The 12,850-nt window shown below is 43.3% G+C and overlaps 1 protein-coding gene across 6 annotated transcripts; it reads left to right on the top strand.

The window, feature by feature from the left end:
- The first annotated feature begins 1,638 nt into the window (after positions 1–1,638).
- On the top strand, positions 1,639–12,407 carry LOC117401435 (spindlin-W-like). 6 transcript variants are annotated; one of them, XM_059014137.1, is made up of 5 exons: positions 1,639–1,762; positions 6,098–6,139; positions 6,499–6,746; positions 7,918–8,151; positions 9,146–12,407. In XM_059014137.1, the coding sequence occupies exons 2-5, from the start codon at positions 6,120–6,122 to the stop codon at positions 9,349–9,351; spliced, it is 708 nt and encodes a 235-aa protein (XP_058870120.1). In that variant the 5' UTR covers positions 1,639–1,762; positions 6,098–6,119; the 3' UTR covers positions 9,352–12,407. The 6 variants fall into 6 exon arrangements, with proteins under 6 accessions (XP_058870120.1, XP_058870121.1, XP_058870123.1 ...); XM_059014138.1 differs by having other exon boundaries at positions 1,641–1,730; XM_059014140.1 differs by having other exon boundaries at positions 1,687–1,710.
- Positions 12,408–12,850: the final 443 nt, after the last annotated feature.

The following is a 12,850-nucleotide window of genomic DNA, read 5'->3' as shown; positions in this document are numbered from 1 at the left end:
CTTTTGAAGACGGTTATTATTGCAGAGTCTGGAGTAACGTTGCACAACCTGATGTGTCCTCAACTCCCAGAACCGGACTTCTGTTCTTTAAATTAACGGCTATGGTTTTTTTTACAGTTGCAATTTCCATCTGCAGCAGTGTATGCGGTGTTGCATGAGCAATTATTTAGGAAAGTGTTGTAAACTTTACATAAGAAAAGCTAGCAAAAGCATGGCGAAGCACATGTTAAAAAATCAACTGTACCGTGAATGAAAAAGTGCTGCAGACTGCAGTCAAACCATTGCTGGTACAATTATATTTCTATTTAATTATCTTTCCACACCTTTTTTTTTTTTTTTTACAAAAGCAGGCTTTTGAACAGAGCTGACTGCTACATAACTTCAATAAGAGAAACCCAACAGTGCAGCCTAGTGTACTGGATTCAGATTTACAATGGAAAGATTGATTTATTTTAAAAACCTGACACGCTTTCCTAAGCAGTTTGCTTGTACTGCTTGAACACAGCAAAGGGAATAGCATTTTCTATTACTGTATTGTGAAGTTGATTCTATGAAGCAGTTTTTAATTCTGCAGCACTGCAGGATGCTGGAGGGTATAGATTTTAGGGAGCAGTTGGTTTCCATGCTCGGGCATTGAATCCATTCATAAATATAGGTATATTTAAAGTTTTGTGTATATATAAAGTGAAAGAAAATTATGCTAGAATTCCTGAATGAAATGGTGCAAATTTGGAGCTAGATTTTTGATGTTTAAGCAGGAGTCCGGATTGCTGGTTATTACAACGAACAAATCATCACGCATTCTCTGTTTATTTCAATAGCCCACCGCCAAACTTCAGCCCGGGGATTCAAAAGCAAAAAACTTCTTCACTTTAGTGTTGTTGAACACGTTAGCATAACGGTATTTATAGAAGGACATAACTGAGGGAGACGAAGTTCTATTTTAAGTAAAACGCCTAAAGAATTTTTTTATTTTTTTTTTTAAAAACTCAGGTTGAAATATTACGGCTCTCAAACATCAACACCTCTAACCACGCCCCATAACTACATCCCTCTTCTCTGAATGGACAGCTAAATTGAGATCCCTGCTATCATTGGTTGCTTCAAGTGTCCAATAAAAGAAAATCATTGACGTTACGAACTTCAGTTTCAACCTATCGCTCTCCAGTTATTAAAAAAATAAACCTTGAAGCAGCCAATGACAGCGCTAGCAAGATGGGGACGGGTATTTAATTTTGGTCTTGTGACTCAATGGAAAATCGGGAGGTTAGGCACACAGCCACATTATATGCACCCTCGCTGCCTTTATGAAAAATGCTACCCTGTTATGAATTAAAACAACATGGAAGTTCGCGGTTTATTTTATTGATGCGCATGCGTACCAGTTATGTGAACCCCTGTTTATAAACTCATAGTAAAACCAGGAATGGATCCAATTTCACACCGATCTGTCCAAAGAGAGAAAATAACCAAAGCCCAACCTTACCAGGGGAACAAAATATGTGCAGTCAGGCAACTATCAGACAAGAAAAGCGGCTAAGTCAATCAACGCCCACTTCCATGCCACTAAAGTGCCAAACGGATTTGCGTCACTAGAACGCCACCAGATGTAGTTTCGTGCCTCGGTGCATTATGGGTAATGCAGTTCAAATAACAAGGTGGACTATTTCATCTTGTGGATACTTGACGGGAGCGAAGGGCGACAAAACGGTTTGAGTTTGGGATTCCGGGTGGGCAAAATGAAATGTGGTACTTATAAAATGTACGCGTTTACCCCAGTGCACACACGAACAGCTTGCGTTGAGATGTTTAGCAGTAAATTAAACATACGCTTATGCACTGGGTTGTATCTCCCCTCTCCAGCCGTTAGTCGTGCGTAGCTCTGTGTACCAGACAGGTTCGGAGACGAACGCGAAAGGGGTTGCCGATGGACTTCATTTCCCATGACATACTGCGCTTAGACAGGGTTCCAAAAGCCTTCGCTTTACCGGGCTCCGTCGCGCACAGCACCTTGGGAGCTGTAGTCTTTTGCCCACAGCGAATTTGTGAGGGTTTTTTTTTTTGCGTGTGTGTGCAGGCTGCCTGGTGTGACTGTGAGACTGCACACTGCAGGGAGATTTACATCAGACACAGGCATGAAAACAGTGCTCAGGTAACGCGCACCGGTGGGCAAGTTTTCATTTGGGCGGCGGGTGGAATTCCGTCGCTAGCTGCTGTTTAATTAACGCTCTAGTTAGTGATCCGTTTTGCCTGTTGCGCATGTTCGAGAAAGCCGTAGCGTTGACGCCTGTGTATGTGTGTGTGTGTGTGTGTGTGTGTGTGTGTGGTGGTGACGACGATGTTGTTGTTCTGTGATGTTCCTGAAATACAATGCGAAGAAGCGATACTGTTTTACCATTCTGTATGCCGTGTAGACATAAATTGAATACATCTGTAGGCTTCCAATTCTTAATATATATATATATATATATATATATATATATATATATATATATATATATATATATATATAACGTGTGTGTGTGTATACGTGTGTAATGCACAGTACAGAATGCACTGTACGGTATTTAAATTCGTGAACCGTGGTCACAGAATTAAGGATCGCTGCGTAAAGGACAGTTGCGCCAGGAGTATACATCAGAAGCTGATGGAACTGTGTCACCTACATGTTACCCTTAGAAATACACACTGCACACACTTCTTCAGAACAATATTTTACGCCGCACACAGCCCGACAAAAAACTACCGGCGTGCAGTGTATTTCACAGGAATATAATAATAATAATAATAATAATAATAATAATAATAATAATAATGACGTAGTTTAGTGGCTCTGTGACACTGCACATTATCCAACGTACTTGCAGAATTGTTTAATAACATTATTTTGAAAGCTAATTAGAATGTGCCTCATAAGTATTAGTTATCGCTAATAATAATAATAATAATAATAATAATAATAATAATAAGATTTTGTTTAGACCTCTGTGTTAAAATAAATAAAATAAATACAAAATGTCGTGGTTGTCCACGACTCGTGTATTGAATTCGGCTAATGAGACCAGTTTGTGTTTTAAAAGCGTGTATGAATTTGACACAAACTTACCCACGTCCTGTCAGTACCATGGTAAACAAACAGCACGACACTACAGTACGACGTCTGCTACTGACCTCTTCAGGGAGCTCTGGAAACCAAAGTACGATAACAAAACCAAAACCAGGAAATGTCACAAATATACAGCCATTTTAAAGCGATGCTGTAATTTTTTTCCTGCGGTGTTTTACTGATCACAAAAGCGGTTAAATATCTCACAGAGAGCTGTATGCGTTCTCTTCGTGCTGTAGGGTCACCATGCAAACCCGTGAGACACTCTTACCGTAGTTTGTTAGGTTTTCAGCAGGCGTGTGATATTCGCTATTTCTTTGGATCAAGGTAGGAAGTCGCTGACTGTGTGTGGGTTTTAATAATATACCCAGTGTAACATGTTATAGGAAAATAAACAGCAACCAGAAAAACAAATACGCAACAGCCCTGCTGTTGACTAGCTCGTCGTTTCAAAATCCTGTGCGGACCTCTTCATTTTCTTTAATAAATATACGTTTTGTTGTCAATATATTTAGTTAAGGTGTGCATTTTCCATTTCTTAAAATGGTACGTTCTCGGATTTCTAGCCGGTGTTCTCAGTGGGCCGGGTCTTATTGTTGTTAATGTGACACATGATCTTTGTGCTTGACAAGCACCCCCCGCGGTGCGCGTTCAAAGCTACCCTTATACTGTATATAATAATACAAGCCAGTCTGGAGAGATCTTCTTTAGCCAGGTATAACTAATACTAACGATTAGGTTGTGCTTATGGCGATGTTGTGGTGGGTTAGGCTAATGAAATTATATATATATATATATATATATATATATATATATATAAAGTGTGACCTAGTGTGTGGACGGAGCTGCCTTTAATACATATATCTGTATATCCGATGGTTCTGAAACTTGTTCAGGACAAGTTATGGAGGGTAGCGGAATCTGGGGGTACATGGAGGCTGTCAGTCAGTCCCCCTCTTTCACATGGAGTTTCTCAGGTAGCTTGTGCTGGCGAGGTGGTAAACAGGAATCTGGGGGTACATGGAGGCTGTCAGTCAGTCCTCCTCTTTCACATGGAGTTTCTCAGGTAGCTTGTGCTGGCGAGGTGGTAAACAGGAATCTGGGGGTACATGGAGGCTGTCAGTCAGTCCTCCTCTTTCACATGGAGTTTCTCAGGTAGCTTGTGCTGGCGAGGTGGTAAACAGGAATCTGGGGGTACATGGAGGCTGTCAGTCAGTCCTCCTCTTTCACATGGAGTTTCTCAGATAGCTTGTGCTGGCGAGGTGGTAAACAGGAATCTGGGGGTACATGGAGGCTGTCAGTCAGTCCTCCTCTTTCACATGGAGTTTCTCAGGTAGCTTGTGCTGGCGAGGTGGTAAACAGGAATCTGGGGGTACATGGAGGCTGTCAGTCAGTCCTCCTGTTTTACATGACGTTTCTCAGGTAGCTTGTGCTGGCGAGGTGGTAAACAGGAATCTGGGGGTACATGGAGGCTGTCAGTCAGTCCTCCTGTTTTACATGACGTTTCTCAGGTAGCTTGTGCTGGCGAGGTGGTAAACAGGAATCTGGGGGTACATGGAGGCTGTCAGTCAGTCCTCCTCTTTCACATGGAGTTTCTCAGGTAGCTTGAGCTGGCGAGGTGGTAAACAGGAATCTGGGGGTACATGGAGGCTGTCAGTCAGTCCTCCTGTTTTACATGACGTTTCTCAGGTAGCTTGTGCTGGCGAGGTGGTAAACAGGAATCTGGGGGTACATGGAGGCTGTCAGTCAGTCCTCCTCTTTCACATGGAGTTTCTCAGGTAGCTTGTGCTGGCGAGGTGGTAAACAGGAATCTGGGGGTACATGGAGGCTGTCAGTCAGTCCTCCTCTTTCACATGGAGTTTCTCAGGTAGCTTGTGCTGGCGAGGTGGTAAACAGGAATCTGGGGGTACATGGAGGCTGTCAGTCAGTCCTCCTCTTTCACATGGAGTTTCTCAGGTAGCTTGTGCTGGCGAGGTGGTAAACAGGAATCTGGGGGTACATGGAGGCTGTCAGTCAGTCCTCCTCTTTCACATGGAGTTTCTCAGGTAGCTTGAGCTGGCGAGGTGGTAAACAGGAATCTGGGGGTACATGGAGGCTGTCAGTCAGTCCTCCTCTTTCACATGGAGTTTCTCAGGTAGCTTGAGCTGGCGAGGTGGTAAACAGGAATCTGGGGGTACATGGAGGCTGTCAGTCAGTCCTCCTCTTTCACATGGAGTTTCTCAGGTAGCTTGTGCTGGCGAGGTGGTAAACAGGAATCTGGGGGTACATGGAGGCTGTCAGTCAGTCCTCCTGTTTTACATGACGTTTCTCAGGTAGCTTGTGCTGGCGAGGTGGTACACACGAATCTAGACTGTGCTCCACATTTCGAGGGCAGAGCACTGATCGGTTTCGTGATGATTAGGGTCTCGTAAGTGGAGCTGGGTGAGAATCGGCATTCACTGCTTTCCCCAGCAGAGAGACTGAAAGCTGAAGCACTGTGTTTTGTTGCATAGCCGCTGGGTGAAGCTGACACTGTGTTTACTGCAATAGTATTGGTAGCGCTGCTAATGCACGATATCAGCGTGCTGTGCTCCTGCAGACTCGCCTGGGGTAACCCTATCTCCACAGCTGCCTGTACGTTAATTACGAGGTAGAAGTTTCCACAGGAAATGGTAAAGTAGCTTAAAGATCCAAAAATAAAACCCTGTATGAATGGATGAAGACAGACATGCTAGCATGTACACACACACATGCACACACACATGCACGCGCACACACACGCACACAGTGCATTCTGATTGGATAGCTTACACCACACCAACCTTTTTTTTTATTCAGAATAATAATTTGTTTAAGCAAATTTGTCTTGCTCTCAAACTGCCTGCATTTGCTACTGACAGTATAAATGTTTTGAAACTCTGGAAGGGCAACAGTACCACACAGACATATAGTTTAGCACGTCTTAAAGGGGTAAAGCTCTCCTGATACATGCTTGTTTCTCTCTGTCCGCAGCGCTGCTTGAATATATGGGAACATGTCAAAGAAAAAGGGCAGGTAAGTTTGATTGGGTGGACTTGGCAAAGAAACCACTTTAAACCCTCTTGCTAGCCTTATTAATGTTGTATTGTGTAGATCATTTTCAGTTCCTTGGTGCCTTTTGACGTTAGCTGTCTTTTGATGTAACTGCATGTTCAAATTTGAAAAACAAATTAATTAAAGTGCAGAAAAGCGTGGGGCAGAGTGATAATGTTGATGCTGCTAATAAGCAGGTAAGGAAACAGATTTCAAAACCAAGCCTAGCATTCCTTCAACAGCACCTGAGAGGCTCTGAGAATTCCCCAAATACGATCTTTAAAACCAGACAGAGAAAGATGATGAAACTGCGTTTCGTGGTCGTTGTCGTCCCGCTCCAGGAAGCGCAGTAGCGGGGAGCTGAGCGACTCGGTGACCCCCGACCCAGGCAGCATCCTGGGCTTGCGGATCCAGCACACCTGGCGGGAGAAGGGGGCGCTGACCAAGTGGAAGGGGACGGTCCTGGACCGGCTGACCGTCAACCCCTCGCTCTTCATGGTGAAGTACGACGGCTTCGACTGCATCTACGGCATCGAGCTTTTCAAAGACGAGCGGGTCTCGCAGCTCCAGGTCCTGAGCGAGAAAGTGGGTGAGTGGAGGGGACCTGCGGGGAATCCAGTGGGGGAGTGGAGGGGACCTGCGGGGAATCCAGTGGGGGAGTGGAGGGGACCTGCGGGGAATCCAGTGGGGGAGTGGAGGGGATCTGCGGGGAATCCAGTGGGGGAGTGGAGGGGATCTGCGGGGAATCCAGTGGGGGAGTGGAGGGGATCTGCGGGGAATCCAGTGGGGGAGTGGAGGGGACCTGCGGGGAATCCAGTGGGGGAGTGGAGGGGACCTGCGGGGAATCCAGTGGGGGAGTGGAGGGGACCTGCGGGGAATCCAGTGGGGGAGTGGCGGAGACCTGCGGGGAATCCAGTGGGGGAGTGGAGGGGACCTGCGGGGAATCCAGTGGGGGAGTGGAGGGGACCTGCAGGGAATCCAGTGAGTCTAATGCTGCAGGAACATCCGCACATCGGTTTGACCCTTATAAAAGTTTCCCACAGTAAAACAAAGTGTTAGTAAAGCACTGTGAAAGCCTGGTGAAGCATAGGTTAGCATTGTAAAAGACAGAGATGTATGGTAAAGCATATTAAAAAAACATGGCAAACTATGGTAAATGCATAGTATAACCATGGGAAAAGCATGGGACATGTGCAAAAAGATCATAGTAAACTTTTATAAGAGGATCCATAAACTTATTATTAATATATTATTATGATTATTATTATTATTATTATTATTATAAGAAGAATTCATGCTTTGACCCTGAAGACCCTGCAGAGGTGAAACGAACCAGGAAGGATGAGAGAGAGAGGAACGTGTGGAAACCGAGAACTTCTTTCTCATAATGTAGTACCGGATATATGTAAAAACAAGAAGAAATGAAAATACACGTTTGCTGTAACATGTCTTTCACTGTACAGAACAATTCGTTCCCAGTGTTCGTACGGAATTTGTTTTGGCTGGTGCTGCTGAATTGCCTCTTGTAATTTGATAAACTTGTTTGAATTTGAGTGGAGTTTTTTGGTTTGTATTACATGCCACCTTCCTGATCAGGTCTCCCTTGAAAAAGAGATTTGAATCTCGACGGGACTTTCCTGGTTAAGTAAAGGTTCAGTAAGCACTGGGGGTCCCATGTGCAGTATCTGAAGTGTGTAACAGGGACGAGGGTTGGATCTGGTTTGCTACAGTCGTCTGAGTTTCCCTTTCTCTCTGGGCAGTGAATACGAAGATCAAGGTCCCTGAGGATGCGGAGGAGCTGGTGGGGAAGGCAGTGGAGCACCTCTTCGAGAAGGAGGACGGTGAGAAGAACGAGTGGAGGGGCATGGTGCTGTCCCGGGCGCCCATCATGACAAACTGGTACTACATCACCTACGAGAAGGACCCCGTGCTCTACATGTACCAGCTGTGGGACGACTACGAGGACGGAGACCTGCGCATCCTGCCCGAAGCAGGTACCCCCACACTCGCTCGCTCACCCCGGGGAGGGGAGTAAGACTCCCGTCGCATAGCAGCTTACCCGTTCTAATATGAGCTTGATTAGCCACGGTATAGGTAACAAGCTCAGGTGTGCCTTATTAAACTCAGAGTAAAACCAGGAATGGATCAATATGCAATAGGAGTGGACTTATTTCTGTCCGTGACTCTCTCACTGACTAATGACGTGTGTTAAAGCTCTGGTTTCAAAGACCCTGATTAGCTCTAATCTTGGATTACCTTACCTAACATTAGACAGTTCAAGATTAGACTTAATCAGGGTATGTAAACCATAGGAAAGAGAAGCTAGCTTCAATTCATTTATAATAATAATAATAATAATACTATTTCCCTTACTATGTTAAGATGTTTGCAATCGTTGGGGTTTCATCTCCACCTGGTTTTAACATGCTTTGAGTTTGTCTGGTGAATCTTAAATGCTGTACCTGTACAGTAAGTGGGGCTGATAGAGTTGAAAGGTCATTACAGGATAAACACGCACAGCTAGGGCCAAAGGTTTAGCATCACCGAGAATTGTGGGATTGAGACATTTAAAAAAACAAAACAAACTATGAACTTAATTTAGATATTTTATTTCACATTATGTAATCTATAAAACGATATCGCAAAAAAACTACCGGAAGTCATAATAATAGCACAGTATTTCATGTTAGATTTAAAAATATCACATTTTGCAATTTGTCCATTTTTCATTAAGTATATGGAAAACTACAAAGCAGTATGTTATAATAAGTTAATGTAACATTATACAGCAGGTTTCATTAGACTTCATTAAATTAAATTAGTTCATTATACAGGGTGATGCTAAACTTTTGGTCATAGCTGTAGTCCCCCCATTACTTCCTAATGTTACATGAAGTAAGGCAGCACCAGGTTAGAGGTAATCAGCCCTGTAACATGCATTAGGCAGCAATCGCTGAAACGCTGCTGTGCGGCTGTCTCCTGTCACAGAAAACAGGCACCTGCTGCCAGCGGACCGCAAGCCCGGGGAGGAGCCGGAGAGCCTGGTGGGTAAGCAGGTGGAGTACGTCACTGACAAGGGCGTGAAGAGGACCGGGCTGGTCATCTTCCAAGTGCCGGCCAAGCCCTCCGTCTACTACATCAAATACGATGACGATTTCCACATCCACGTGTACGACCTGGTCAAGACTTCCTAAAGGGATTCCAAGCTGCACTTTCCCCATTGGTTTAGACCTCCCTACCCCCCTACCCACGCCCCTGGGGAGTGCTCCTAAAGAAAGGCACTGAGCTGTAGAACACTGGAGGGTTCCGCCAGTAGAATCTGGTTGCCCCAGCAACAGCCTTTGAGTTCTGTTCCCCCCCCCCCACTAAAGTCTAGCCGGCCCAGGATTGCTTTCCCTGATCAATGAAAGTAGATGGGGATTTTGCAGCTTAGTAACAGTGCAGTTACCACTAACTCTATATATGTTTTCTTCTTGTAATCAGAGTAAGAAGCATGCTGTTAACCTCCACTCCGAGAAAAAAAAAAGCTACTGTTTTTAGATTATACAATAATTGTATAACTCTCTGTTTTTTTTTGTTTTTTTTTTGTGAATATAATGCTAGGAAGGGATTTCAGTATGAAGTGGGACAGTATAGTAAACTTCAAAAAAGAAAGTTTAACAGGCAAACTGAGTATCTGTTCAGCTCTCTGGCATTTTATATTGGCTTTACGGAAATAATTTATTTATATATTTGGAGTAGCGTGAAGATTTAGTCGCAGGGAGTTGTGTACAATTCTAGCTTTCAAAATGTTTTCTTAACGATGTGCTTATGTACAGTAGTAGGGCTGCGGTTTGTAAGAGAACTGGTTCCTGGCCCTGGCAAGCGAAGTCAACCTTTTTTTTTAATTTCATTTGTTTGGCATGTTTGTTTAGAAAGAAAGAAAGCAAGCACTTAAATAACTTTGAAGCAGAGCTCTGGTTCGGAAACGATGGACAGTCTCACCGGCAAACACGCCCTCTAAATTCTTCGTGTTAAACCAGTAGCGGCCCTTTTCAGATAAAGCTGCTGTCCCCCCGATTCTCAGCCTTGTACCTCTGTTCCTGCTTGCAGCCCTGCTGTGTGCTCAGACTGAGTCCTGAATGAAGCTGCTTTACAGAAGGGGGAGGCTTTGGAGCCGTGCCTGTTAAAAGTGGTTCCCGGGGCGCGGTTCGGATAATGAAGCATGCTTCTAGTTTAATTGTCCAGCTGGCTGGACGACAAGCACGAAGCCAGTGCGTTCTGAAGTAGGTGTAATAGGGTCCTGAAAGGATAGAAACACATGCGGTGAAGCTATAAAGCAGACACGCGTTTCGTGCAGTGCTGCCTTCGCTGTGCTTTTACCTTGTGCACCAGTCAAAACCCAGATTAGAAGTAATCTTGGACTACCTAATGCTACCTTAGGTACAGTAAGGTAGCCCAATATTCGTTTGAATCAGGGTCTGTTAAAACGCCCATGAGTTATATATATTGAGAGAGAGAGAATAGCAAACGGCTCCATATCCAAGGAGAATCAGGATCCAATGTTATAAATACTTCTTCGTTATATATATATATTCTTTTCTAGTTTAGTATTTATGGAAGTTTTTCCTGTTGCAAGACTTGTTAACCCCACTTGTTAAGTAGCGCCCCCTGGTGTGAAAGGGGAGTAGTGCAGCTCCCACAGCCTGTGCTGTTACAGACAGTTTGATAGTGTTCACCAAGCCTTTAAAACACCATGGATGACCTCTAATTAGCATGGTGATTAAAGCCTAGGTCATCTTCTATAATCCACTGGGCTCCCTAGATCTCGTCTAGAAAAGCTGAACACGCTGCCTGTTGGTATATTAGTTATCGCTTTAACTAACGGGAAGGAAAAAAACGAAAAATAATTGAGCAGCCTTTGTCTTGGTTCTGCCTGTGTGTAGTAAAGCTTTTGTATTTATTATTTATGTTGCTTAATGCCAGGTGAGGTTCAGAAGCCTATCAGTCTGGTAACTTAATGATTTATTTTTTCAAAGACTATATCTGATATCGTAATATCCGTCACAAGTTAATTATCAAGATCCTGGGAAAACAGAATTCCCACTGTCCTCAGTGGGATTTGAATATATGATCCACCTGGAAAGGTATAGTCGCATCAAAGCAGGAGGAACTGCGTTAGCAGCTCCGACTTGAACTCGGATCCCTTTAGTACAGCACTGTGTAAAGCATGGATTCGTTTGCCTGAGCTCCACAATCAAACTGGTCACACTCTCGCTCAGCTTGTGTGAGAAGTCACCTACATTATTGACAGTGACAGTTTTTTTTAACTGCACGCTAAAAAAAAGCTTACAACTTAAATAATAAAAAAAATAACCAGTGCTTTTTCAATAAGGTAGACGTTTCCAAAAATTAAAATCTCAGGATTTTAAAAGTTTAATAATAATAATAATAATAATAATAATAATAATAATAATAATAATAATATAAACACTTTCTCCTAAGGTATGGAGTTAACACAAAATATGTGTCTAAACAAATATTTCAACACTGAATATAATTAATCTGAAGGTAAGTTGCTGGTATACACTTGAGATCTGACTTTGAAAAGAAAGCACCCACAAACCAGTTTTGTATACAGCAGTATGGCATACCGGGACAGACCATCCATTCGTGGGGTTTTTGTGATGTTTCTGCACTGCAGTGTTGTGTATCGGCTTGCAGAGATTTGAAAGCATCGAGATGCTCACATCTTAAGAGTACGTAGTTTCAAACATCATGTTTACATTTACATGTCATTATCTTTCCTTGTGTCTGCGTGTTCTGGAAGTCCATAACCAGGGAAGGTTACGGAAGAAAAGATAAACTTTAAACCGGTGTTTGAAGCTGTTTATTCTTTAAGGGTTTTTAATACTAGGGCTGTGCCGACAGTCGCACTGTTAAATGTCAGCGCCCCGCGTGAGAGGAAAATTCGCTTCCAGACGGCTTTAAAACACTCCCTGCGGAAGTGAATTGTCGTTGATTGGTAGTCGATTGTAAAAGTGAGGGAAGGACCGCTTTTCTTGTTTTGAAATCAACACTGAATGGGTGTTAAACACATCTTGAAGTCAATTCCGAGTATGAGTATCGGCACACCTCTAATTAACACTTTCTCTTTTCGCTGCTTCACCAAAGCTGTATTTGGGGTAGTTTGTAAAGTCTTGCATTCACCATTTAATATGTTATTGTATTATGAAGCTGTCGTTAAGAATAAAAGAGATATTTTTTTGCAGTTTGTCTCAGTTGTGTTCTTCTATAAAATGAGCAATGTCTTATATAGAATAAGCCATGCTGGTCCTTATGTAAGAAACAAACATCCCAATATACCGAACAATTCCCAGCTAGGTGCATCTGCCATGGTTGACCACTAGGTGGGGATAGAAGCACAGTGAATGTCCTAAGAAATGTCCCTGCCTTGAATGGTGTTCCATTAAAACCCTCATGAAGAAATGAAGCATTATTTTCACTGACCCCTCCACCCCCCAGTGCTGCTGTACAGTTATGGTTAAAAGTTTTGCATCACCCTCTAGAATTAACAAATGTTGCTTCATAAAGTTGATCGAAACCTGCTGAATAATGTTACGTTAAAACATATTGAATAACATACCGCTTTGTAGTTTTTCATATTTCTGTTTATATGTTTTGTTTTTTATTCTGTCTCAGTTCTAGGTAATG

Source organism: Acipenser ruthenus, chromosome 47 (genome assembly GCF_902713425.1).
Source record: "Acipenser ruthenus chromosome 47, fAciRut3.2 maternal haplotype, whole genome shotgun sequence".
Lineage (NCBI taxonomy): Eukaryota > Metazoa > Chordata > Actinopteri > Acipenseriformes > Acipenseridae > Acipenser > Acipenser ruthenus.
Note: the sequence above shows the minus strand (reverse complement) of the source record. Positions and strands in the feature narration are given on the sequence as shown.